The following is a 25,443-nucleotide window of genomic DNA, read 5'->3' on the forward strand; positions in this document are numbered from 1 at the left end:
AATCAGCAGCAACAATTGGGCTTTCACATTTAGGGTGCATCAAGCAGTAGCCGTTCAGTAACGGTACAAAGCTCGTGAATTATAACGATTCGCTCTTGCAAATAGTTGGTTTCCCCTTTCAGTTCTGTGGGGCTACATTGATAGATACACTGACCAAAAAGAACGCCCTGTAATCATTTCATCCATCAAACGCCTGAAAATTTGTTGTGGCACACAGCCTCCGAGGCAAGACTACCACACGGTTCAGCTATCTCGGTCGTCAAAGAGGTTGGGTTGTGCATCTCCACGAAATCATCTCGCTGTCTTCCTCCAAACCCATTGCAGCAGTCGAAGTGTGATAGGGGGTGTCGCCTCCTTCTTGTGCTAACTACTCTGGAGCCTGGATTGTCGTGTTTGTTCTGTGTTTTTCTTCATAGTCTTCAAGTAGACCAATTTTCATGGTATGGATGTGGTGGCTTTGCGTTGCATTCGTTCCTTCGCATAGAAATGGCATGCATTTCGCACCGCTCGCAACGCGTTCGTGGCCGGCGCCTGCCACCACCGACTGCTGCTTATCTCTCTCGTGCCCCTTGTGTCCCATTCCGCCTTCTTTTTAAAACCGCCTCCTCGTGGGCTCGGGGCTGGGGCTTCGCGAGGCGCTCTTGTCGTCGCGACCGCGCATCTTGAGCCACTTCTTGGTGGCGAGGGTGAGCTCGGAGTCGAGCTCGGGGGAGGGGTTCTTGCGGTGAATGAAGTTGCAGAAGCCGCCGCGGACGCAGCCCTCGCCCGAGTTGAGGCGGCAGCAGGCCTCGCGGAAGTCGGTGACGGGGCTGAGCTCGCAGTAGATGGGGCGGCCGGCGTACCAGCGCGAGTTGAGCTCGTCGCAGGCCTGCTGGGCCGAGTCCTCGTACTTGAAGCGGGCGTAGACGTTGCCGATCAGGTGGTCGTTGGTGTTGTCGCACACGACGAGCTCCTCGAGCTCGCCGTACTTGCACAGCTCGCACCACAGGTCCTCGTAGAAGGCGTCGAAGTGGTTCGCGCACTGCTCCGCCGTCAGCCGGTTGTGCGACTTGGTGTCGTGGGCCGGGTTCTGGTACATGGAGGGCAGCAGGATGGTCTGGCTGTAGGACGGCTTCACGTGCTTCCGGGAGCACCTGTCGCCGTGGCGGCACGCGCCGATCTTGTAGTAGAAGGAGCAGTTGACCTTGTCCTGCTCCGTTCCGAAGATGGAGGCGAGAAAGTTGGCCATTGTGAAATAGGTCGGTCGGTTGGCCGCGGTGGCGCTTGGCGGTTGGTTGGATCGAGGTGGTTCTTTTTTCGGTCGGACAGATCCTCTCGAGCGTGGAATGAATTCGGTTTCGAGAGCGTGTTGACTTAGTACCACTATTCCTGAGATATCACAAGATTGAGAGCGACAATTAAGGCGATGCCGAGGTGTTGGAGGCGAAAGTTGAGACCTCGAGCTGTCGCGTAAAATCAATAGGAAAGGCTGCGATTCTGAACTTCGAGGCTGACAAACTAGGGATCCACCTCCCACGCGCTAGCTGTGGCTGGAAAATTCCAGCGCCACCCTGCCACCTCTGTCCGTAGTACAAAGTAAAACCCACCTAGAGGGATGGATTAGCTAATTGGTAATTCCTCAACCCAAACTCAACGACACCAAAGCAATTATATCTCCATCCGCTGCACCTTTTGTAATGGTCTGGCTAAGTCAATTTCAGTTGATGAAACCGTCCGAGGAATCCTCAGAGTTCACCCAAATAGTCTCCCCAAATTTCGGCAACAAACTCCCCCACGCTGAGTGCAGGACTCATCAGGTATCAACAGAGGCAAGAGCCATGAGATGTAGCAGACTATCAACTCTAATCATTGAACTCTCTTACTAGTACATACGTAAAGTCGAAATGAGAAACATGAAGTGTTTGGTTTTCATACCAAACGTTCTTACAGAGCATTCATATCGAAGCGTCCATACATGAAGCCTAGCATGGTGTCAAATTGGCACCCGAACTGGAGTAGACAACTCTAACATCACACACCGGAAGACTCAAGTTACTCGGATGTAAATATGTATTCAGCAGTGAGGTTAACGCCATTAGAAGCGGCTTCTACCTTGGTGAACCAGGCACAATATCTACCCCGAATTTGTTTGTCCAGACGCAAGTAAAAACTTAGTCCAGGTTGACAGAAACAAACTAATTTATAACAACCTGTTCATATATTAAGTAGTTGTTACGGATTCTAACGAATTCCTTCTATGCAAAGAATGCAGCATGTTGTAGAAGTTCTCTACCCTGCTCCTATCTGATGTTGCCAAACTTGCTCTCTCGTGCTTTCTACAGTTTCTCTTCCCGTTCCTGTGTGACATGCGTTACAACTTCGTCCCCAAACTGTTTTTCCACCTCTTCAAGCGACAACTGAGACGTCTCAGGGAAGAAAAAGTAGATGACCGGGACAAAAACAACACTCCAACAGATGACCACCAGGAAGTACTTCCATCCCACAGCCGCGAACCCAATCGGCGCCGTCTGCAGTAGAATGATGGTAGCTTGCAACATGTGTCAGTATGAAAACAAATTTTCCGGCCGGTGTATAACAAGTGTGACAACATACCTGCGAACTGCCCGAATAACGAAAACCCCATGCCGATGGAGCGTATCTCGGTGGGAAATATCTCCGAGATGTAGATATACATCGTGGTGTCACAGAAGGTCCCCTGAAAGGCCAAGTAGAGAAAGATGAAGAAGACGCCCATGGCGTTGCCTGCCCTGTTGTCGGTTCCCGCAAAGCGGGCGATCATGGCGGCCAGGCAGGACGTGGTGATGATGATGCCGATGAAGCCGGTGATGAACATCCACCTGCGCGAGTTCACCTTGTCGTGGAGCCAAGCACCGCCTGGGTTGTATATCAGGGCTGCCGTTGTAATCCACAGAGCTGAAAGCAGAAGTGGCATCGATCCCTTTTGGCCCAAACCTTCATACAAGATAACCGCATAATTGTTCTTCCCCGCCATCCCGTCAGTTTATCAAGTTACATGTTTACTTTCAGGGGTCAACTTACGATAATCAAAGGACCACCGAACTCGGCACCCCACTGCGTCAAGAACCCAATGACCATGCGTTTCTGATAGCTCCGCTTCGACAAGACGGCCCGCCAGGGGTTGCCACCCCAAGCCGACAATTTCTCCCGGTCCAGAGCGATCTGGTCCTGAATCTCGCGCAGCTCCTCCCTCGCCACCGCATCCTCCGGGTCATCGGGAGACCTGCGAAGGCGCCGCAGCTCCGCCCAGGCCTCGTCGTGCCGGTTCCTGGACACCAGCCAGCGCGGCGACTGCGGCAGCCACGGCGTGCCGGCCAGCAGCAGCAGCGGGGGCAAGATCTGGAAACAGAGCGGGAAACGCCAGCCGAAGGCCTGGTTGGGGGCGAAGTAGACGCCGTAGCCGATCCACGAGGCCAGCATGTAGCCGAAGACGAGGAAGATGGCGTGGTGGCCGACCAGCCAGCCCCGGCGGCGCGGGCTCGAGATCTCGCTCAGGTACATGGGCGTCACCGTCACCATGAGGCCGATGCACAGGCCCATGACGAACCGCCCGGCCTGGAACATGGCCAGGTTCCTCGCCGCCCCCTGCAGCGCCCCGCCGAGGATGCCGAGCAGGGATCCGGCCTGCAGGTTGCGGACCCGGCCGAAGCGGTCGCCCGTCCACATGACGGCCAGGCAAGCGACAGCGGCCCCTGCGCTCAAGAGGCCGTTGGCGGTCGCGATGGCCGGGGTCGTGACCTCGTCGTAGCCCGATTGCCCGCTCGGGGGGAGGCTGAAGAAGGCGTACCAGCCCGGCTGCCCGATCGTACTCGAGATGATCGAGGCTCCATATCCGTAAGTCTAGTAGTGCGATATGAGTACTAGATCTCTTGGTGGAGCAAAAGGAAACAAACTAACCATGGACCCGAGTGCGGCAAAGGCAACAACATTGCGGTTGTAGCTGCTCGTCTGGCCTGTGCCAAGGGAAGAAGAAGGCATAGTGAAAGATACTTTAAAAAGCTAGAGTACTATCTGTGATGGCAAGAGTTGTGTAGGTTATACCAGTCGGAGGCACATGATCATGCATCTTGATATAGTCAAGGCGAGCACAGCGATCTGCATCCCACATCTCGAATCCCGGAGGCTTTTAGAATAAACATGTAGATCTTGGGTCCAGTTGAATACGACCAAATACGGCATGCCGGTTTAATCACCATAGCCAATACCAAAACTGTAATTGGCAGCTGTGCTGTCATTGAGACACAAGAATTCACAAATTGTGGGCTTGAGGGGGCACGTCATTGGTGAACGGAGACCAGAGATGGTCCATCATGTAACCCTATTGTGTCACCGCAGTCTCACTGCATCTGCCGCTTCCGTAAGACAAGAGAGGGGAAAGACTTCCCCAATGATACCCCAACGCGAATCGATAGCAGACTATTTCCCCCTCCAGCAACTGATCGCCACAACTGGCGGAAACCGTTGCGAATCTTGGCCTTCAGGCTCAGGTAGTCAACTTGGCTAGGTAGTCGTTGTAGTTATCCAGAGGCGCATCCGCCTTGATAGTGTCCCAAATCTCGTCGATCCTCTTCACCGCATCCCCGCTCAGCGGCCCCTTCTTAATCCAGCCGACGGCCTCCCGGAAAGACTGGGGCTTCACGCCCCCTATGAGAATGCCGTCGCCCAGGTCGGCGCGGAGGGCCGAGTTGCAGCAGACCCAGCGGTAGGCCAGCTCGCCCTGCGAGACCCCCTCGTCCCGGGCGATCTGCACCCAGGCGTCCAGGGCGGCCAGGTAGCTGGGCTTGCCGTACAGGGCCAGGTACGTCTTGCCCAGGAAGCTGTTGGGGTCCCAGCGGCCGGTGCCCGCCCCCGCCTCCAGCACCTGGCGCGTCTTGGTCAGGAAGCCGCCGGCGATGGGGCTGTAGGCGTAGAAGGCGATGTTGTGCTTGCGAAGGATCGGCAGGAGCTCCGTCTCGGCGCGGCGTGCGACGGCCGAGTAGGTGCCCTGGAACACCGACGGCAGCACGTAGCCCTTCTCCTTGCATATCCGGACCACGTCTTCCACCTCCTGGGGGAGAAAGTTGGACAGGCCGAACTTCTTGAAGGCGCCCTCCTTGTACAGAGCGTCGATGCCCGATAGCGTGTCCTCAAGCGGACAACGACGCTCTGGGAAATGCAGATAGAACACGTTCACCTACCGATGGTGGGTTAGCATCATGAAGTACCATATCATCAGATATAATCAGCCAACGAAGCAAACTCACACTTTTGGTCTGGAGCTTTTCGAGGCTTTCCTTGCCCGACTTGATGACCACGTCTCCGGTTGTGACTGTCGAGCCCATGGATTCGGAGACCTTGGTATCGACGAGGAAGCGCGACGTCGCGCCAATCTGGCCCAGCAGTTCCTCGGATTTTCCGTAGTTCTGGGCCGTATCGATGTCGGTGATGTTTAGGTCCTGCATGAGCTGGATCCAGGTTTCGGTGAGCTCGGGCGTGGCAGCCCAGAGCCCCGTCGCGCCCCAGACAAGCTTGACGTGCGTGGAAGCCATGCTGTACCAGAATATGTTCAGTGATTTCGACCTAAGTACACACACGCAGTCAGTATTAATATCACCCCGTCACAGCAAAAGGGCGGCTTCTTTCGTATTTTTGTAGTGTGGATAGATGAGCGGATGGAGGTCCAAAGTAACCTCGACGGATATATAGACTGACCGAGAGCTCTTTATTATTAACCAACTTGGGATCTGGTCTCGCCGCGGAGGAATGTGTTTCAAAGGAGGGTAGTGAATGCACCCCCACACCCAATGTATGACAAGTAATTAATACGCGAGGACGTGGGCTTACGACCGAATGTTTGTGTGTGCGTGTGTGCTGCAACCATGTTGGGCTCTCGGGTAGAGGAGGTAGTACCACTGCGTATTTATATCCAACTCCTCGGGTGTCACCAAACTTAGTATATCAAGCCACTATACCAACTCAAGCTACTTCATGTTACATATGGAGACGCCCATCAAAAAAGTGGACTCATCGGCCAGTGAGTCACTACCGGCGGGCTTGACAGTAAGCTGAACTGCATAAATCATACTTATTTAAAGTACAAAAGTGCTCAATATGTTGATCTTTAGACTACTCGTATTTAGAAACGCCGAATACGCCCGCCCACACTCAGCCTTACAGGTCATGCTTATGCTTCCCCAACACAGGATCGGCAGCACTGCGACGTCGCCTCCTCTTTTTCTGCCTCGCTGCCACCACCATGTTCCACAGTACGTCGACCGACTCATACAGTTCATAGTTACACACTCAGAGATGCACGACCATCTGCATGCCAGCGATAATTACGTAGTGTCCTGACATGGCTGTTCGATATTTCACAACCAAGTCAGTCATGTTGGTCTTGGAACAAAAGATTGTATTGCAACGGAATCTCTTAGGTCATTATGAGAATTAAGCTAATAGTAATAGTACAGCAGCTGATGCATCATGCTTATAGCACAGTAATCATGGGCGTCTTGAAGACGCTCCACTGGTTGCCATTCTCAGGAACACCGAACGGGTTCAAGGCAGCGAAGCGCATACTATAGAAACAAGACAAAATTAGTACAGCTCAACACCCAGTCATCAACAATAGGGGAGAGGGAGGGACTGACGTGTAGTTGCCCGGCTTGATCTTCTCGCCGTTGCCGAGCTCACCATCGGGCCACCAGTACTCGTGGTTAAGTTCTAGCTCCGCCTCGTCGGCGTTGCGGTTGACCCACTCGACGGGGAAGGTGACGGTGATGTTGGGATAGTCGACCGAGCCCGTCGACTTGTCGATGCCGTGCACCGTGCCGACGTAGCCCTTCTCGCCGACCTTGAGGGGCCACGTCCACTGGCGCTCGGTCCAGCTCTCCTCAAAGATCTGCGCGCGCACGTGTGTATTGTCAGCAAAGCTCTCATTTTCTTTCTCATCCTTCTTACAAACTACCATGCAGTAAGATTTTGGTAGACAGGGGTTAAACTCACATCCCACCGGATTTGGGTAGATCCCCACTTGAGACGTGCTGTGATGCGCGGGAAGTCGAGGGCCTCCTCGCTGTAGTTGAACGAGTAGCTGGCCTTGTCGGCAATGGAGACGTTTCCAACGCCCGAGACGGCGACGGGGTAGTCCTTGCGGAAGATGGGGGAAATGACCTCCTTAAGGTTGGCGCCGAGGCCGAAGTAGGGAACCGAGAGCTCCTCGCCGTTGCTGCCCTTGATGCGGATGTTGCCGCTGTAGGCCGGGAGAGCGTCCGCGTTCCAGCCGAGCTGGTCGGGGTTGTCGAAGCGAACCTCGACCTGCTTGCTCTCGCCGGGCTTGAGGGTGAATGGCGCGGGCAGGCTCGTCACGAGGGCGTCGAGCTTGATGGCCTCGAGGTTCTTCCACGGCTTGATGCGGCAGTCGTCGTCGGCGGCGCACTCGTACGTCTCGAAGCCGGCCGCGGGTGCGTGCGAGAAGGTGTAGACGATGTTCTCCTTGCCGTTGTTGGTCAGCTGCACCTTGTGGTAGCGGTTGAAGTAGTGCGTGTCGTTGAGGGCCATCGTGTTGAAGTCGAGCTGCGTATCGTAGTGGAGCACCTTCCAGGCGTCGACGAGACCGGTGCCAACCTGCTCGACGGGCGCCGTGAAGTTGTAGTCGGTGTTGGCGCCGTCATACCAGGGCAGTGCCTGGCCGCTGCTGATGATGCGGCGGCCGAGAGCGCGTGCCCACTCCTTTCCGTGGGCTGCACGGCCTCCAAATTGGCTGACCCAGAGAGCGGCCACACCGGCGACGTAGGGGCAAGCCATAGAGGTACCTGAGAGAATCGAGTACTTGTTGTCGAGGTAGGTGCTGTAGATCTTACCGCCAGGGGCACCAATGTCGGGCTTGACCGCCAGGTCATTCCCGGCACCCCAGGTAGTGAAGTCGCTCGCCTTTCCACCGGCTGCCCAGTCAACGAACGAAGGAATCTCCGAGTCGTTTGCGAAGTCGGCCGTCACGTTGCCACCGGCCTTGACCATCTCAATGATCTTGGCACCCAGATCCGCAGGGATCATGGCGGCCCGAACACCCGCGATCGTCTGAGGTTCAATGATGAGCCCGGCGTCGTTATAGATGAGTACGTACCTGGCCCCAAGAGCAGCCAGGTTGTTGATCTTTTGGGTAAAGTTGCAGGTGCCGCGCTTCACGAGGGGGATGACGTTCTCCAGTCTGGGGGTGTGGGGGGATACGGCTTGCAGGCATCATCAACGACAGTGGTGTCCAGGTTAAGAGGCACTATCTCGAATCCGGACGCCGCAGTCGGGAAGATTCCGCCTGCAGGCAGGTATGCCTCGGTATTGTTGGTGCTAGGACCGTCGGGGGTGCTGTAGATGGCGGTCCAGGTCTTGACGGGCAGCTTGTCAGACGCAATAGACGCCACGGCCAGCACGTTCTTGCCCGAGGAGCCGGTGCTGCCAAAGAATGGACCAGCAGTGCCCTCGTTGCCGGCCGAGATGGAGACGAAGATGCCCTCGTCGACCAGCCTGTCGGCGACGACGGCCCAGGCGTTCTGAGACCACCCGTTGAAGTTTCCGATGCTGCAGGTGATGATGTCGACGCCGTCCGCGGCAGCCATGAGGAAACCATCAATGACCGTCGCGTCGTCTGATTCGGGGCCATTGGCATCGGAAAAGACCTTGTACATGCGGATGTTGGACTTGGGCGCTACGCCGCTCCAGTACTCATTCTCTCCGGCCACAATGCCCGCGACGTGGGTTCCATGGCCTCCATTATCCTTTGGGTCATCATCCGGGTGCTTCTCCAGGCCAGGTCGCCAGTGGATGTCACCCACCAAGTCATAACCGCCAGTGACCTTGCACTCTGGGCCAATGCAACCACCCAGCTACGCTGCGTCAGCATGACTGTGGACTCAAGAGTTCGACCAAAAGGGATAGGGGAGGGAGCCACTTACTGCGGGGTGTTCCCACCAGACGCCCGTGTCGACGATGCCGACCAGAGCGCCCTCGCCGAGCACGCCGGCGCTGTGCAGCTTGGAGACGCCGGTGGAGTTGTGGACGACGTAGTCGAGCGCCTTGTAGGCCTCCACCTGCTCAACCTGTTCGGCCATGCGGGGGAGGGTGACGATGTTGTTGCGCCAGACGTTTGCGATCTCGGGCATGGCGCTGAGGGCGTCGAAGTCAAAGGCTTCAGTCTCGATACTGGCACCCGAGAAGACGGCGCTGTTGAAAGCCTTGCGCACGCGGATCCCGCCCTTGCTGGCGAGACCGTCACGGGCCTGCAACGCATTGGAGCCGGCGGCATACTCAACAATGTACTCGTTGGGCCGGGTGGCCTGGGCAAGCGCAGTATCTACAACGACGGCGGCGCCCACCACCAGGCTGGCGACGGCGTTGAGGCTAAGGGAACGCATCGTGGACCGGAACCAGACAAGTGAAGGATACTGGAAGGAAATATTCAAAGTGGCAGATCTGGCTTTCTGGCCGGCTTTAACAAGCTACCAGGCAGGGAGTCCGACTGCACGTGGTAGTTGGGATGGTTTTGGGTTGAGTTATATGCTCAAGGGTAACATGCTCCTGGAAAGGTCCTTTTGTTCAAGCGACAAGCGAGGGAATAACACCACGGACGAGCGGCGTGGATGGGAAAAGCCACGATGGCAGGTGGCGTCTGAAGAAGGAGCGAGCAGCCGGGCGACATAAGTAGTAGTAGTAGTAGTAGCATTTCGAAATTAGGATATGCAGGCGCATTGCGACGCCCGCATATAAACGGCAGGCACGGGCGAGATGGCCTGGAGTGGTCGTATCACGCGTCTCCATTCTCCATCTCCAAGTGCGCCAAGAGCCCCAATATCGGGAAGAGGCCAGTAAGCTTCACAGGCAACTGCTGTGTCGGGCCTAGCAAAACTGGCAATAACCCGCCCCATCGGTTCCCGGCGTCTCTCTCGATACCACACCTTCCGTCTTGAGAAATCGTGGGCCTGGCCTAGCTCCCTTGGCGCGCAGGTGTGCAGGCTTGGCATGGCGAGATGGGCTTATCGCCCGCATTGCAATGTAGCATCGGCGCTGCTGGCCGAACCTTCCTGTCCGACATTAATCAATAATCGCATAGTATACTGTTGAAATTTGTAATCAAAACACGGACGGAATCTTGAAGGGAACTTATGCGGGCAATAGGTGGTTTCAGATATCTGACCATAAAGCTATGAAGTAAAATCGCTACTAATGCAACTTGGACAGCTCAACCCCTTCCTGGCGCTCTGTCCTCGCCTCTCTCTCGTCTACCGCTCCGCTCGACAAATCATCCGAGGAGCCAGAAACGACCGTGATTTGGGGCAGTTTGGGCACCGATGCGGCTCTCTGTAGGGCACCAGTCTCGTTGGTGACCAGCGTAGTCTCCGTAGCATTTGTCATGGCTCTCTTGACTGTGCCTGCTTCTTTTCCCCCTTGGACCGTGGCCCTCGCCAGTCTCGGATGGTTCTGCTCGCCGAGGTCGAGCGGCGCCAGATCGACGTGGGATCCCCCGAGCATGACCGGGACAATCTGGTCGCAGCCTGTCCACTCGCCCACGCCCAGCTCCTCGTGGGCCAGGCGCTGCAGCTGCAGCATGTGGTTCGAGGTCCATTCCAGTCGCGAGTACGAGTCCAGCTGGAACCGCCGCTGTATACACTTGGCTATGGACTCGAGGGTCAGATTCACGGCCGTGGTGAGAATGCACGTCCCGACAATGAAAAAGAGGCCGAAGACGCTGAAGGAAGCGTGCGTCGAGCTTCGTATTTTCTGTTCGGGGTGCGCAATATAAGTCAGCTTTTGTCAGTCTGGCCCCCTTAAAATGCCCTCTACTCGGCTGGGATAGCGATTATTACCGGCCACTGACACCGTCGTTGTTGGACAGGCAGACAGACGGAGACAACTACGTACCTGGCTTTTGCACAATTTGACGTGCTCTGGGTGGTCCGAAGTCTGTACCCACGAAGCCACGTCGGGGTTCGACGCACCGACGGCGGTGTCCACGAAGCCCTTCTGCCACGCAGACAGCGACACCTCGAACCAGTACCTCACATCTCGCTGCCATTGGTCGTCTGGCAGCGGCCCTTGGGTCTCCCCTGCCATAGCCCTCCGGGACTCGAGAGCATCCAACTTCAACGTATCTACCGCCGTCTGGATCGGGCCGCCCTGGACGGAGAAGCCGGCTCTTTTGGACCACAGAAGCCTCTGGGCGCCCGCCTCGTCGAAGATCTGGTAGCCCAGTCGGTTCATATCGGAGACGCCGCTCATGGACGTGCATACTCTTCCTCCCGGGTGGTTGGGGTTGCACACCTGCTGTTGCTGGGCACAGGCCAGGGGAGATGCCGGTTCGGCGGAAGCATACAGAGAGGTTACACCCTTCCCGTTCCATGAGCTCCTGAATTTCCCATGATAGCTCCTCGCACGGTACCAGTCGTCGGTGGTGTTCCCTAAAAAGGAGACCTGGTTGGTAGACAAGAAGTAGAGCGACAAGTCGGCGTCAGGGCGCACAAGCTCTGGAATGGGGTCGAAGTAGGAGACATCCCTGAGTAAAGAGCCATTTTGGTACCAAGCCGCAGTCGAACTGTTCCAATACGAACGTGTCAGCGGCAAGAAACCATAGTTTAAAGAGAGCAAGAAAAGAAAAGGAGAAAAAAAAAAAAATCGATGGGACTTGATCAACCGAGCAAACGCTGAAAGCTTACGATAAGGTATAATCAACCACCCTTGAGCTGACATTAAACCGTTTGCGAACTTCATACTCATCAGGGTACTCGTAGGTCCAATTGGAACCGCCGGGGAGTTTTCCGTAGTGATAGCGCCTGAATAGTCTTTCCGGAGTCTTGTTATGCCGGGAAGTGAAGTCGTCAGTGACGAGCGGCGAGCAGTGCACCGTTTTCCTGAACTGCCACCTCTCCTGGCTGGGCGCGTTGATGCCAAAGTCGTCATGACTATCCATGTAGCCGGTGTCGAGCAAAAGGCTGCCGTTGGCCCTGGTGCAGATGCTCGGATCGAAGGGGCAGCTCGCGTTGGTAGTGACGGTGAAGGGCATCCGCTTCTTGACGTAGGTGCCGCAGTCCAGGGGGCTCGGCGGTCCGTTGGACGAGTAGCACTGTTGGGCGTAGTTGGCCGCTATGCCGACGGCTCTGGTCATGTACGGGACGAGGATTTGCATGTTGTCGACGAGGGAGCGTTCCCGGTTGTCGTTCCCTATGACGCCACAAGAAGGGCTCGATATCAGGGCCTCGGTGCCGGTAGCAACTCTGGCAGCAAAGATGCTGGCCGTGGTAAAGCCGCTCATCAGGGCCACAATGCAGACGAGCAGTGGCATGAGCCTGCGCAGCGGACGTCTCTTGCTCTTGCGCCAGGCCCAGGAAAGCTGGGCCAATGTGCTGAAACCGCTGAAGGGGCCGGCATTGTTGCGAAGGATGACCTGGCGCTGGTGGTGAAGGGCGTCTCGGGGCTTGTCGGTAGAGTAGACATGATGGGCCGTGAAGCAGATTATGCCCCAAAGGTTGGCCGTCGAGACGGTGACGAGGAAAGCAACAAAGGCAATCACGAGGTTGGCATTGCCCTGGGCCAGAGTGAGTGTGGCCCCGAGTACGCTTCCTTGCGACCAGTTAGTCCAGAAGCCTACGGAGGTCCCCTTTAAAAGTAAAGTCCCCCCCCTGTCAACACTCCCCTACTTAATACCCCTAATATAACACACCTCTACAATTAATACCAGCTAGTAGATAGGTAATTAATACATACGAAATATATATTAATTAATTTTTATCGCGTTTTTAGCCGTTTTAATTCTATTTATAAGTTTATAGTTTATATAATAAATAACTTATTTTTTATATCGGCTTTCCCTTACGATATTCGTTCTTTTCTTTTAATTTAATAATTTTTTCGATATAACGAAGGATCTTTTTAATTTAAATTTAAATAATGTTTTAAAGGACCCTTTATTAATTATTAAGTTATACCTAAATCCCTTCTTTCCTATTTTTAAAGGTCCTTTTTTTAATAATCTTCCTTTTTATTTAATATTAATAAGGTTCGATAATATTTAAGTTCGGTAAGTTACTATATTATAATAACTAATTTACTTTATAAAAATTATAAATAACCTTTTAAAATTAATATAAATAAACCGGTACTTTATTTTCTTATATTATTATACTTAATCTTTTTTTTATATATTTTTTAATAAAAGGAAAAAGTTTAAGGAGAAATTTTTTTTTTTAATAACGTTATTAATTAATCCCCTTTTTTTTAATCCAGTTTAATTTTCCGGTATTTTTTTTAAACTTTTATATTAATTTTTAATTAAATAAATTCCGTAAAAAAAATTTATTTATTTATTTTATTTTTTAATTTTGTTTTTTTTTTTAAATTTTAATTTAGTATTTAATTTTGCGATAGTTTTAATAATAACCTTTTTTTAAATAATAATTTTTAAGAGTTATATATAATAGGGTTTTTTTCGATTATATATAAAATATTTTTAAAATATAAATTCGGAATAACCTTTTTATTTTTTATAAATATAGTTTTTATTTAAAGCTTTATTAGATTTTTTTTAAATTTAATAACCTTTTCAGCGTTAATTTAAAACTATATTAATTTTATTAAATTAGATAACATTCTTTTAATCTTCTATCGATTAATACTAATATTCGAAATATTAATTAAACCGGTTCGTTTTTATTTTTTTTATTAACCTCGATTTCTTTATTAATTTAATTTTTTAGTAATCGATAGATTGAAGGGTTTATTATATAATTAATTTGGAAATATTAAAGAATTCGTAAAATTCTTTTATAATTTAAATAATAATTTTTTTTCAGCTATATCGGTTCGTTATTATTATTTTTATAATTATTTAATTTAATTTATTACTTTATTTAAAAAAATAATCGGTTTTAATCTTATTAAAAAACTATTTATTTCGTAATACGAATAATTTCGTATTAGGATTAAATCTAACTTTTAAAGCTTTATAATATAACTTTTTAATAATACATTATTTTATATCGGTAATTTTTTTAATATCGGCTTATAATTAGTTATTAATAGCTTTTAATATAATTATAATAGTTCGAGTTATTAAGTCGGTTACGATACCTTTAATTGCGGGTATTATAGTGATATAGTGCGAAGGAAAGTTTAACCAAAAAAGGGGTAAAAAAGAGAAAAAGAGAAAAGAGAAAAAGAATTAGTTGGTAAATAACCGGTAAGAATATATAAGGGTTATATATAAGGGTTATTAATAAAAATGGTGACAGGGGGTGGTGACAGGGGGGGGGGACTTTACTTTTGAAGGGGACCTCCGTACGTAGACCGGGTAAGGAGAACTGGAACCAGGCGCGTGGTTGTCCATTGTCGCCATGATGGAGACACTAACTCCAGCTGTCTGTCTGTCTGTTCGTGAGGGCCGCTCGGGGGCCTTTTGTCGTCAAAAGCCATCCCGGTGCCCACCCTCCTCGTTCTCCATTCCGCTCATACCTATCACCACCCCAGTACCGGCATAACTGATTCGCCTGGATGCGACGCAGCCAAGGGCTTTGCAGATCTCTGCACAGCTTGGGCCTCCTGAGTCTATATGTATACCTATATGGAAGCAATGTAACCCAACCTATCAAGATTGATGGCAAAGCCAAGCCGCTCCATATGAGCTGTCTACATACTCGGGGTGTTGATAGGACAGAGCCATGTCTCAGCCCCCACCCGCCTGAGCCCTACATCGGCGCTTTTGCCCTAGCCAGGATTCGTTTCCAGCTCCAATCTCGACGACCGCGTAGCCCAGGCTCGATTGAACCCCCAAAGAAACGTCACCGTGACCGAATAAACACGGCGATTGGATGATACCACGTGCAAAGCTGTCGGAGACATGACCGTTTCCAAATATATCTTCAACTTGTGAACTGGAGGAACAACGTGTGGGCTGCAGGACCCCCCTGCATTTCCTACGCTCAGGACCTCCTTCCCATGCTCACACCTGACTCGCGAGCGCCCTGTCGTCTAATAGTAGTAGCACACCATCTATCACCCCGGCCACTGTGGATAGCTGTTTCTTCACTAAGTCTGGTTCCAAAAGAAACAAGCTTATTCTAAAAGAAAACCACGTCCAACTGTCGTTTGCGAGTGCCGGCCCAGCGGCACATAGGCCAAGCACGCCAAGAATCAAGCAAGTCCATCTTGGCCGACCGGCAGGGGTGGATCGGAATCTCTAGATTGGCTCAAGGAGACGATACGAGTTGCCCCCTTTTTCCCTATAAGGCATAGAAATAGGTCAGATAGCGAGAAGATTGCCTAATCCTGCACCCCTGCCCCTCTGCCGGCGTCTTCACAACTCCAACCGATAGAACACCGTCCCCTCTGGATGCTGCTGCTGCTCTCCCTTATCCTCGCCTTCGCCCGGCCCACCCGCCACTTCGTAATACGGCTCCGCTAGCCTCACGAATCCCTCGCGCTCGTACATGCGCCGCGCCTCGCTCATATGCGCCAGCGTGTCGAGCACGACCTCGTCGTAGCCCATACCGCGCGCCTCGTCCAGCACCGCCGCGAACAGCGCGCGCCCCAACCGGTGCCCGCGCGCCGCCGGGTCGACGTAGAGGCGCTTGATCTCAGCCCGTCTGTTCCTCCTCCTACTCGTGGCGCCATCGACCTCTACGTCGGGCAGGGCCCGTAGCGCCACACACCCCAGTGCTGCAGCCTCAGCCTCAGCCTCATCCTCATCTCCCTCCTCCGCTCCCTTCGTGTCGCGGCTGCGGACCAATAGGAGCAGCGCACCGTCCGGCGGTCCGTACTTGCCCGGCAGACACGCCAGTTCCGCGGCGTAATTCTGGTATGCGAGGTCGATGCCGAGCGAGTTCGTGTACGCCGTGAACAAGCGGGCCACGGTCGCGACCTGAGCCGGGTCGGAGGCGCGGACGTGGACAATCTTGAAGCCAGCGGACACCATTGATCCGTTTCCTGCCGGATCACCTACTGCGGCTATTATAATGTGTGTTTGTACGTGTCTGTGTATATGTAGCGAAAGTGGCGTGTGAATCTGTGGATATATTCGTTTGGACGGGTTCTTCTGGGAAGGAAATAGATTCCACAGGAGAGTCGTTGACAACAGTCCAATTTTGATGTCGTGGGAGTGAATGAATGATTGTTCTTGCTGAGCTCTGACATGTGTTAGCGACGGGATGTAAGCTTTCGATACATGCGATGTGAGTCGTTTGCCGGTATCGGCCCCAGCTCCGGGATCCATCCCCTGCCGGCGTACGGGCTAGGAACGGGACACGGCAAGTCTCGACTCCGACCAGCGATGTCGATAGATAGGTACTTCACTTGAGTCATTGAAATGCTTGCTGTTGTTATTAATGGATATATCCATTCTCTTGAATCTCTAACTTCCTCTACCGCTAGGGGTATCTATATGGCACCGTGAATTGAAGACGCTCCGTCCGACTCGCCCGTAAAAGCGTCTCTCAGTTCCAGTCTCATATCAATGCGGTAGCAGATTGCTTCACCCATTTCAATCTCTCTCTCTCTCTCTTCCTCTCTCTTCCTTTCTCTCTTTATCTCTCAGGGGGAATATAATCGTCGCCCATCTGACTAGATGGATAGGGCACGGGGTTTGTTGTCGCACATATACTTTCTTCATGATCTCATTCCTTCATATAGTACTTTCTGGGACCAGGCCCGTTGGCTCAACTCTATTTCCCTGCTCTGCTCAGCCGCGATCCCTTCACGGGAGCAGGTAAGACTGTGATCAGTCTATCTCGTTCTGTTTCCTTTTCGTTAGCAATGCTGATGCAAGATTGAGAGAGAGCGGGCAAGGCTTACCGTGTTCGTCCTCAAATACTATACTGATGTCGTCGTGCTCTCCCGCGTAGTCGGGCATATCCAGCGACACGAATGCCATGTCGTCCGTCTTGTCGCGGCCCTCTTCGGGCACCTTGGGCAACGGGAACTTGGCGTCCACCATTTTGAGGCCCGCCTTGTTGCCCTTGCCAAACACCTCGTACACGTCGGTTCCTTTGAGCACAAAGCCCATGGCCTGTCCGTGGTGCCAGTCCTCGAAGAAAGCCAGCAGTTGGATAGTCTTTTCTTGCTGTACGACCTGTATGCGAGCCGTGCCCGACTCCCACTTCTTGTACACGGGGACCACCATGCGGCGGCGCGAGATGTTGAGCGATGCGGCCGCCCCGTCGAAGAGAACCGTGTAGCCCGTCACGCCCTCTTCAAAGGCATGCAAGTCTTTGAAACTGTTGAACCGGTACGTGCGGACAGTCTGGGACCGGCTGACGACATCTTGCACCTGAGTGAATTCGCGGGGTGCCTCTGACAGACCTGGTCGGTCTAGAACCGACACGGTCATGTCGTTTTGCGGATGGCGTAGGATGTTGATTGTCAAGAAGTCCTTGGTGCCCAGGCGAACCTTGAATTCACCCGGGGCCAGATTTAACCTGTCCGTAATGGTACCCACGGGGGCGCCCTGGCCATCCACCGATGTAACCTCGAGGCGCAGCTTCTCCGCTAAAACCGTAGGAGGGGCATCACCCGCATACTTGTCATTGATGATGCGCGCAAGCTGCCACGGCAGTCGCTGCAGAGCTTGGAACCCGCCTTTGACGTCCGCGAGTCCCTGGCTCATGCTGTGGCCCTGCAGCGCCACTTCGGCGACAATCTCTTCGTCGGTGTGAACGTAAGTACCCTTCAGCAGTGTCAAGAACTTCTCCCGCTCGTCCTCGTCATTGAACGAGAGCACCATGCGGCACTTGGTCTTTGCGTCTTTGAAAGCGAGCTGCAACATGGGCTCCCGTTGATCTCCACGCAGATACGCATACTGGATCGGCATCTGCGGTGAATAGAAATGGGTAACCCCGCTGAGCGTTCTGATCCTGGGACCCGTAACGACGGCTAGTCGGTATCCTCTGTGGAATGTGCGCGGGCCTGTCGGGCTTCCTTCCTTCAGAAGCCTCTCGTACAGACCAACTTCACACTGCCCCACCGCTTCCTTGGGGAAATTCCTCGAATTTGGATCCGCGTCGAAGTAGTGGAAACCCCGAAGCTGTGTCCTGAATGCAATCGTTTCGTCCTGTCGCGGATAGAGGTACGACTGGACCTTGGAACCAAAGTCGTAGATATTCCATAACATGCGGAAATCCTGCTTGGTGCACTGTATTGCAGCCATGAACCCTCGCGGCATCTTTAGTTCCAGCGAATTGGCTTCTGCCCGCCATCGTAGATTCTCCCAGCACGGCCCGGCGGTTTTGTCCGACTGTATGCGAAGCGTCACGGCGCCATTCTGGCTGGCAATGGTGAAAACGAGCTGCGAGTCCTTGACCGGCCGATTCATGGAGAGCATGCAGGAGAAATGGGTTTGGTTCGACTCCATCCCCTGCTCCATAAGATACATATCCACGGGTACTCGGCCATAGTTGAACATTTGCGCGGAATCACCGAGGGGAAGAGCTTCCAGAGCGCCGATTTGACGGTTACCTTGGTTATTCGCATTGAGCAGGGAGCCCCAGTTGCTGTTCAACAAAGCCGTGATATCCTGGCTTAAAACGGGGTATTCGATCCAAATTGATTTGTCCATCATTTGCGGCACGAAGGGCTCCTCGGGAGGCATCAGCCCATTCCTCTTCATCGACCCAACCAATTTCGTGGCTGTCGTCTTGATGGCTTGCCTGACCTCGCCGAATTCACCGTCTATGGGGCTGAACTTGCCTTCTGCAATCTCTGGCAACGCCATTTCCGTCAGCCAGTATGCCTTGGTCAAGTCGGTGTAGGCCTGGTATTTTTCCATAAGAACCTTCGTCTCGTCCGTCTCCGACGCACGGTTCCGGACCGCGGATTCGACTCCCATGCGGCCCTTGATGAACCACCATAGCGCAGCTCGAGTCAAGTCATCCGGACGACATGACCCGAGGGGCTTGAGTTGCTCAGCGTGCAACCTGAAGAGCTCATACAGGTGTTTCGTACGCGCGACAAACTCGTCAAATGCCTCGTCAGCCTGAGCTGCAGTTCGCTGAGCCCTTTCAGGCGATCGATTGGAGTTTGCCGAGTTTGACAGCATCCTGTCTAGTCTGTCCGCTGGGTTCTGGGTAATAGGTGTCTGTTGGTGAGAAAGGTCGGAAGTCGAATAGAGGGAGCCCGCGTGCTGAGACACGGGACTATCGCTCAAATTCGACGTGTTCATACGTAGCTCATCGGGTGACGTGGGCCTCAAAGACCGCGCGATTTGGTTCATGAAATCCGGGGCCGACTGTTGGCCAGTACGGGCCATGGGCGATCGAGGGGACGAAGCGGCTATTGGAGAAGCTGAAGCCTGAGGTGCATCTGGCGGGAGCGGAGACCTGCGGGCAGGATTGCGCGGAGGTGGAATTTGTGGCGGCGACTGCATCAATGGCGGTATCTGGGTTTTTGTAGATTGTGCTCGCATAGGCGGCCGTTCGGGGTCACCGTATCCTCCAATCGACCCTACCTTCTGCGACTGCGCACGGTAAGGCGGTGGCGGTGTTTCAGGAACAGCAGTAGGGTCTTGCACCAGGACGGGGGGCACATCGCTTCGTTGGGGCCTCCGCGGCGTGGTTTCGGGAGATGAACTGGGTGCTTCATCGTCCCACTCATGATGCGAGCTCGCGCTGGTGCTTGCACTTCGCAAAGCTTCGGCAAAAGCCATTCCTTCAGCCTGCCTCTGTTCATGCTGTTGGAGCTCGATGAACGATCGTCTGTTCTCGTCTTTCCTCGCCGATGTGTCCAGGAACCGAGTTCGCGCGGGCTCACCCGCCGGTACCGTTCTGGGCTGCGGAGGCTGCGGAGGCTCAGGTTTTGGTATCGCATCGTACGCATCCTGTTGGGCGATATCAATCTCCGACACAAACCCGGTCTGCGTCCGCCGTATCGGGCCAGGAATGAAGCCATCGTCAGGGCCTGGATTTGGCTTCACCTCCTGGTACGCGCCAACCTGCCTTGCGTACTCGTGGCCCTGCTTCGTGGGCGGTATGGGCGAAGAGACGGGGGCGGACTTGGACCGCTTCCTGTTCCCAATCTCGGCGACCACGGTGGAGCATTCGTCACCTCCCTCGCCAATGATCTCGGGGTAGCTGTCCACGAAGCGAACCGCCAGTCCCTTTCTCTTCCTGGCGTGCGGCGGGCTGTGTGAGCGTGCACGGTAGGCCAGGTTCTGTTGTTGTGATCGGGCCTCAGCCTCTACCCCAGTGGCTTGGGGATATCTCGTCGCCCGGCTCGTGTCTAATGCCAGCATCGGCTGCTGACGATCGTACTCTCGGTGGCCTTGCGCAGGTGGCGGTGGGGGCGGGTGCGTAACAGCCAATCTGTCCCCATTGCCACCTAGGAAGGCCGAGATGTCGTTGGCGCTCTGCTCGGTGCGGTATTGGCGTTCCCTCTGTTTCTCGGCTTTCCGCTCGCCAAAGAATTTGCCCATCAGCCGATTCGTTCGCGAATGGCGACCTTCGAGGGGCGGATCGTTCTCCATGACGGTGGGCGGTGTGTATTAAAGATGTCGCAGACCGCAGCAGCAGCAAACGGCTCGGGAGTTGTTTGGACTTTGGGGGGGAGAAGCTGTTGTCGTCAATCGGAGCAACGAGTGAGGGTGGGGCAGAACATCAAAGGCGTGCGCGGCCGACAAGACAGGAACGCCCGCAACTGCTTGCCCGTCAAGTCAAAATCAAGACCAAGATCAGTCCAGTCAAACCAAATCGGTGCAGGCTTGGGTTCCAAGGCCAGTCCAGGGGAGTTCTTGCGTCGGAGTTTGGGAATTGGGCTTTGTTCGATGCCTCTTAGCCTTGGCTTTATTTGGCGGGCAGGCGGGGTAGCCAGCAACTAATATCCAGTGTAAAATGGGCGGGAAATGAGGAAGTTCCAGTGTATGTTTGGCTGTAAATGAGGAAGAGGGAGAAGGGAAAAAAAAAAGAGGCAATCAGTGAATTGAAGGAACAAGAAAGTTGCAATTACAGTGCAGATATGCAGGGGCCGAAGAGAGAGGCCACCCAAGATCAACCACTAACGACAGCCAACTGCTGCTCGCGAAAGGGGGCAGAGTTGCACAGGAAGTTGTGAGACATGCAGCAACAGAGCGAACGGGTATGTTTAGTGGTGGTAAGCCGTTGGAGATGGGTGGGATACCGCAGAATGGGAAGGCTCTGATGGGGAGACAGGCGGAAACGACGCGACGCCCGAGATCGTCAGTGGTGCAAGTGGGCACACCCCTTCATTGACATTGACGGACATCAAATTGACATGGGAGCATGGGCATGGGCATGGGCATGGGCAGTAGCATGGGATGGAGGGTGTCGTTGGTGGTGGTGTTGGGCAGGAGAAAGTGGACAGCAGGCTAACCTTAGGTAAGTAAGTAGTAACTAAGAATAACTTTTGTTCCTTGACGGGCACCACATGTCAGATGTACAACAGGTAGTATTCGTAGGCGGGATCATCAAACGAGAGGGACATTTGGCTTTTGGACTGGGGAGAGAGACAGAGAGGATGGGGGCAAGAAAGAGCCCAGATTATATTATGTTTGGTTCATAACTTGACTACAAGTACGTAGGTGCTGCCCAGTGCCGTAAAAAAGAAAGTAGGGTGAAATTGCATAGAACAAAATGACCACCACGACCAAAGACCCCAACACCGCGACGGCTGCCGACACATGCTGGATGCCATGCAATGCCATGAGCCTTCACGAGTGCCAGAGAGCGTGCGCGATAGTGAGCAGTGAGAGCCTGAGAGGCACACATGTGCTGCTTGATCGTATAGATAGTACGACCCGAACCCAACTCGGAGTCGGACTGCAGGTCAGACTGCGGCACAAACAAACAAACAGGGCAATGTTCCTCGTGCCTCAAATGTTTTGGCAGCATAGCATGTAAAGTACATTGATACGTCTGATGTATGTAAAGTAAGTATGAACAAGTGGCATTGCTCTGCTGCACGCTGTGCTGCAAGCGAGTCGTACCAAACTCGAATGCTTACCTGCCTATTGGTACAGTGCATGCACACTTACATATCTTGACTAATAATTGATTGATTGATTGATTGATCGATAGATATGTAGATTGATTGATGACAGATGGCCCTTCCTATCCCATCACCCCCTCAGTCCCTCTCCCTCTCCCTCTCCCTCTCCCAAGTTGTCTCTCAGGGTCTCACATGAGATCAACGCGTTTCAGGCTTGGAAACCGACCCGCTCTGGAAATTTCGGGTCGTAAAAGCTTCCCTCAGGGACCAGGGACCAGGGGACCACCGTAAGGGATAGGGACAAGACAAAGACAGGGACAGGCGGTTTTAGTATTGAATTAACTGAGCCACCTCCACCTCCACCTCCACTCAGGCACCATCCTGCCATCACACGAGTCCAAAGCCGCTATCCCGGCGCCCGGCAGTTCATTCCTGTCACTTTCGGGCCATCTGCTGCCATGCCATGCCACCGAGGAAGATTCAATTAGCCAGCCAGCCAGTCCTCTGCTCTCCATTCTGCAGTGCTGGGCCAGAATAGCCTCTCGTGTAAGTGGAGGGCCATGTCGCTAACCGTCGAAGTGGATGTTGATTTCCAAGTTATTATGTATTCGCTTCGGTGATATGGCCAGCCCGGCTTCTAGCTTTCGGGGGACAGTCATATTGGAAAAAATTAAGAAATTAGGCCTCTTGAAATGGGTTTGATCTGCGCTAGTGATTGCATCATCGCCTTAAACCTAAGTGAGTAGTAGACCAGGTACGCTGTTCTAGCCTGCAGCTGCATTCCGGATCGGATGTTGGGTCTTTTTTTTTTTTGAGGTGCATGCAGCTCAAACGTGTCTGCACCTGCGTGCTTCTAGAGGCGCCATGGAAGCACCCATCGCCTTTGCCTTAGATAGATTGGGTACGTCAGGTATACAATAAAACGTGTTGATATAGGGTTACGTCATGCCAGTCCGAAAGCGCAAAACCTCAAGAACTGGAAGAAGTCTTCTTGGGGATGAAGGCTTTGTAATCAGGTGCCTTTACAAATGTGATAATGAAATTGACCACATGTGTATCTTAAGTCCGGTACGTACAAAGAGTGGCCGAGTTGGTCGGCTGATTTCTCCTTTAATCCCCACCCATCATGCGAGTCTACTCGGTGACCTCCTTACGAGGAGCCGCCCTCAGTCTTTTCAATATCTGAATCTTCGGCTCCATCCGCGGCCCAATCCACCACCCACCCGTCAGCTTCCTGACTGTTTCCCGGACACGCCGCACCAGCGCGCCCCGTCCCAGGACAATGCCAGTCCCAGATTCCAAGTCGTCTCCTGCGGCTTGGGCGCCGGGTTTCAGTACCTCGACGCCGGCAAAGCCTTCGACCACACCCACTGTCTCCCAGCTCCCTGTGACTCTGCTTGGGTCTTCCACAAGGACGTAGTCGAACTTGCCCCAAAAGCCTGGGGTTTGCAGCATCGCTGGCTTCTCGGACTTGTCAAAGACAAAAGACACAGTGTCGGACGCCGGATTCAGCTTTTTGGTCGGGTAAGCAAGTTGGCCGAAGAGCGTGACGCCCGTCATGCAAGATAGCACATCCGTGTGCACCGTGACAGTCTTGACGTCGGGGGAAGGGCTGGTCATATCAACGATCGAACGCAGCTGGGACAGCGCTTCGCCACCAGGGTAGTTGAGGGATGAGAGCATAAGCATGCCAGTACTGCCAGCGAAAGACAGGAGCACTGAGCCGGCCAGAGCCAGTGATGCAACTGCGTATGATGCCGACTTTGCTCGTCTGGTAAAAATGTAATTCGCCCCCAGTGCTGCTGCCGCCGTCAGGGGAGGCGCAACGTAGAATATGAATCTTGCTTCCTTGTGGGGTTGTATTGAGTAGATGGCAATGAAGAGGATACTAGGGAGAGTGAGAAACTGCGCCGGCAGGCGTGTAGACCGATTGAACAAGGCGTAGGGGATCAGAACGGCCCAAGTCAAGGGATTTAGCATGATCTTGGGCAAAGCATTGGTAAAGTACCAGTGCCAGGGCGAGACACCCCATTCAGACGACGAACCCAGGATTGCGTTGTAATAGAAACCCCATAGCTCCGGCCAGATGGGCTTCTGCCAGAAGTAAGAGTCCACAGGAACCGACGCAAGTAATGAGAAAACAAAAGCGCCGAGAAGTGTCGGTATGACCCGTCTTATGGTCGCACTTCCCATTATGAGGAGACACAGCGTTGCGGTCGTGAGCAGAATGGCCAATTCGGACCGGAAGACGGCGGTGGCGTAAGTGAGAAAACCAATCGCCACACGGCATTGCCCGGCCGACACAGCTCGGGGATCACCCACTAGCTGTGCCAATGCGAGTGTGGCTACAGCTTGGTTAGTGAGATAGCCCCCTCTAGATGTATGTGAAGGGAGCATAGGCAAGACTCACTGAGCACAAACGCAAACATATTCGGGAGGGTCCTGGAGGCGTAGAACAAAACGTGGAACTGGCTAGCCTGGAGCAGTGTGTACCACCGAGCAGTTGGCTTACCAAAGGCCTTCTCGACTTTGGATCTGAAGACCAGAAGCGACCCCGCGTTGAAGAGGCCTAGAACAGCCCTCACGATGAGCTGCGCATGCCGGAAGCCAGCCAGGTAAATGAAAGGCTGCGTAAGGCCGGCAAGAAGAACAGGGCCGATGAAAGTCCTGGGAACGGCGCCCGGGAAGTCGAAGTGATCGTAACGGGCCGAGAGGCGGCGGTAAACATCTGCCGTGGGCGTGCCATACACCAGGACATCGTGGGTGGCCTGGATATTGAACGACTCCTCGACCTTGGTGTAGGGAGCGACGACGAGATGCAAGATGACCAATGCCGGAATGGTCAAAGACAGCAGGGCGTCCAGCACTGCCTCCATCTTGACAATTGAAGCCTTGCTGAGTTCTGGATATCAATTGTGTCAACAGCAAGCAAGATGGTTCCGCATTGTATAGAGTTGTGAATAGTAGGAAGGGGCCAATCGTGTTTAACGATGTGCAGTTGCTGATCTGGCAGCAACTTGAGCCTACCTCAACTAAGCTTGTGTGCTAGTCTCGGTTTGATTGGGTATCGCTGCAGTACAGTACAGGTTGCCGTGTAAAGAGACCTCGGACAGGCTCAATTTATCGATCAAGTATTACACAGAGACCGCATGTAGAACACTTTTAATACTTTCCATGATCAAGAGCGAGGAGGCATCATGCGATCCAGTTCTTTGCTGCCGACAACTAACAACGTATGCACCAACTCCAACTTGAGACAGGGACGCCTGAATCTGGAGTGGCCAATTAGCATTGAACATTAACCCGTTGCACCAAAAACCCGCGCCCCACTTGCGTCTCCCCCTGCTCGGCAGCCTTTGGGGCTGAATTGGACCAAATGGAACCTTAGGTCAAGTTCAAGGCATCTGCAAGCTGGCCACCACGTGCCTATCTTTAATGCGCCGACGACAACCTTCAGGGCGACCGACCACCTACCAG

The 25,443-nt window shown here is 53.2% G+C and overlaps 8 protein-coding genes across 8 annotated transcripts; all 8 read right to left on the minus strand.

The window, feature by feature from the left end:
* Positions 1-592: 592 nt before the first annotated feature.
* On the minus strand, positions 593-1,228 carry PG985_006412 (splicing factor U2AF 35 kDa subunit; the record flags this gene model as incomplete). Its single annotated transcript, XM_066826181.1, has 1 exon — positions 593-1,228. One exon carries the CDS (start codon positions 1,226-1,228, stop codon positions 593-595), a length of 636 nt encoding a protein of 211 aa, XP_066685788.1.
* A 1,087-nt stretch (positions 1,229-2,315) lies between these two features.
* PG985_006413 (MFS sugar transporter) lies at positions 2,316-3,996 on the minus strand (the record flags this gene model as incomplete). The annotated part of the gene is made up of 4 exons (XM_066826182.1): positions 2,316-2,527; positions 2,593-2,980; positions 3,040-3,858; positions 3,916-3,996. 4 exons carry the CDS (start codon positions 3,994-3,996, stop codon positions 2,316-2,318), a joined length of 1,500 nt encoding a protein of 499 aa, XP_066685789.1.
* Positions 3,997-4,501: 505 nt separating this feature from the next.
* Positions 4,502-5,546, minus strand: PG985_006414 (aflatoxin B1 aldehyde reductase member 3; the record flags this gene model as incomplete). Its single annotated transcript, XM_066826183.1, has 2 exons — positions 4,502-5,191; positions 5,262-5,546. 2 exons carry the CDS (start codon positions 5,544-5,546, stop codon positions 4,502-4,504), a joined length of 975 nt encoding a protein of 324 aa, XP_066685790.1.
* Positions 5,547-6,484: 938 nt separating this feature from the next.
* PG985_006415 (PII-type proteinase) lies at positions 6,485-9,407 on the minus strand (the record flags this gene model as incomplete). The annotated part of the gene is made up of 5 exons (XM_066826184.1): positions 6,485-6,575; positions 6,648-6,898; positions 7,003-8,206; positions 8,227-8,879; positions 8,949-9,407. 5 exons carry the CDS (start codon positions 9,405-9,407, stop codon positions 6,485-6,487), a joined length of 2,658 nt encoding a protein of 885 aa, XP_066685791.1.
* Positions 9,408-10,212: 805 nt separating this feature from the next.
* PG985_006416 (uncharacterized protein) lies at positions 10,213-14,377 on the minus strand (the record flags this gene model as incomplete). Its single annotated transcript, XM_066826185.1, has 4 exons — positions 10,213-10,770; positions 10,912-11,581; positions 11,703-12,571; positions 14,324-14,377. 4 exons carry the CDS (start codon positions 14,375-14,377, stop codon positions 10,213-10,215), a joined length of 2,151 nt encoding a protein of 716 aa, XP_066685792.1.
* A 957-nt stretch (positions 14,378-15,334) lies between these two features.
* PG985_006417 (GNAT family acetyltransferase) lies at positions 15,335-15,952 on the minus strand (the record flags this gene model as incomplete). Its single annotated transcript, XM_066826186.1, has 1 exon — positions 15,335-15,952. The coding sequence occupies one exon, from the start codon at positions 15,950-15,952 to the stop codon at positions 15,335-15,337; it is 618 nt and encodes a 205-aa protein (XP_066685793.1).
* A 745-nt stretch (positions 15,953-16,697) lies between these two features.
* PG985_006418 (uncharacterized protein) lies at positions 16,698-20,488 on the minus strand (the record flags this gene model as incomplete). Its single annotated transcript, XM_066826187.1, has 2 exons — positions 16,698-16,747; positions 16,828-20,488. 2 exons carry the CDS (start codon positions 20,486-20,488, stop codon positions 16,698-16,700), a joined length of 3,711 nt encoding a protein of 1,236 aa, XP_066685794.1.
* A 2,612-nt stretch (positions 20,489-23,100) lies between these two features.
* On the minus strand, positions 23,101-24,842 carry PG985_006419 (Alg9-like mannosyltransferase; the record flags this gene model as incomplete). Its single annotated transcript, XM_066826188.1, has 2 exons — positions 23,101-24,311; positions 24,377-24,842. The coding sequence occupies 2 exons, from the start codon at positions 24,840-24,842 to the stop codon at positions 23,101-23,103; spliced, it is 1,677 nt and encodes a 558-aa protein (XP_066685795.1).
* Between the last annotated feature and the right edge of the window lie 601 nt (positions 24,843-25,443).

The sequence above is a fragment of the Apiospora marii genome, assembly GCF_038362585.1.
Source record: "Apiospora marii strain CBS 49790 chromosome Unknown utg000004l_segment0_segment0, whole genome shotgun sequence".
Classification (NCBI taxonomy): domain Eukaryota; kingdom Fungi; phylum Ascomycota; class Sordariomycetes; order Amphisphaeriales; family Apiosporaceae; genus Apiospora; species Apiospora marii.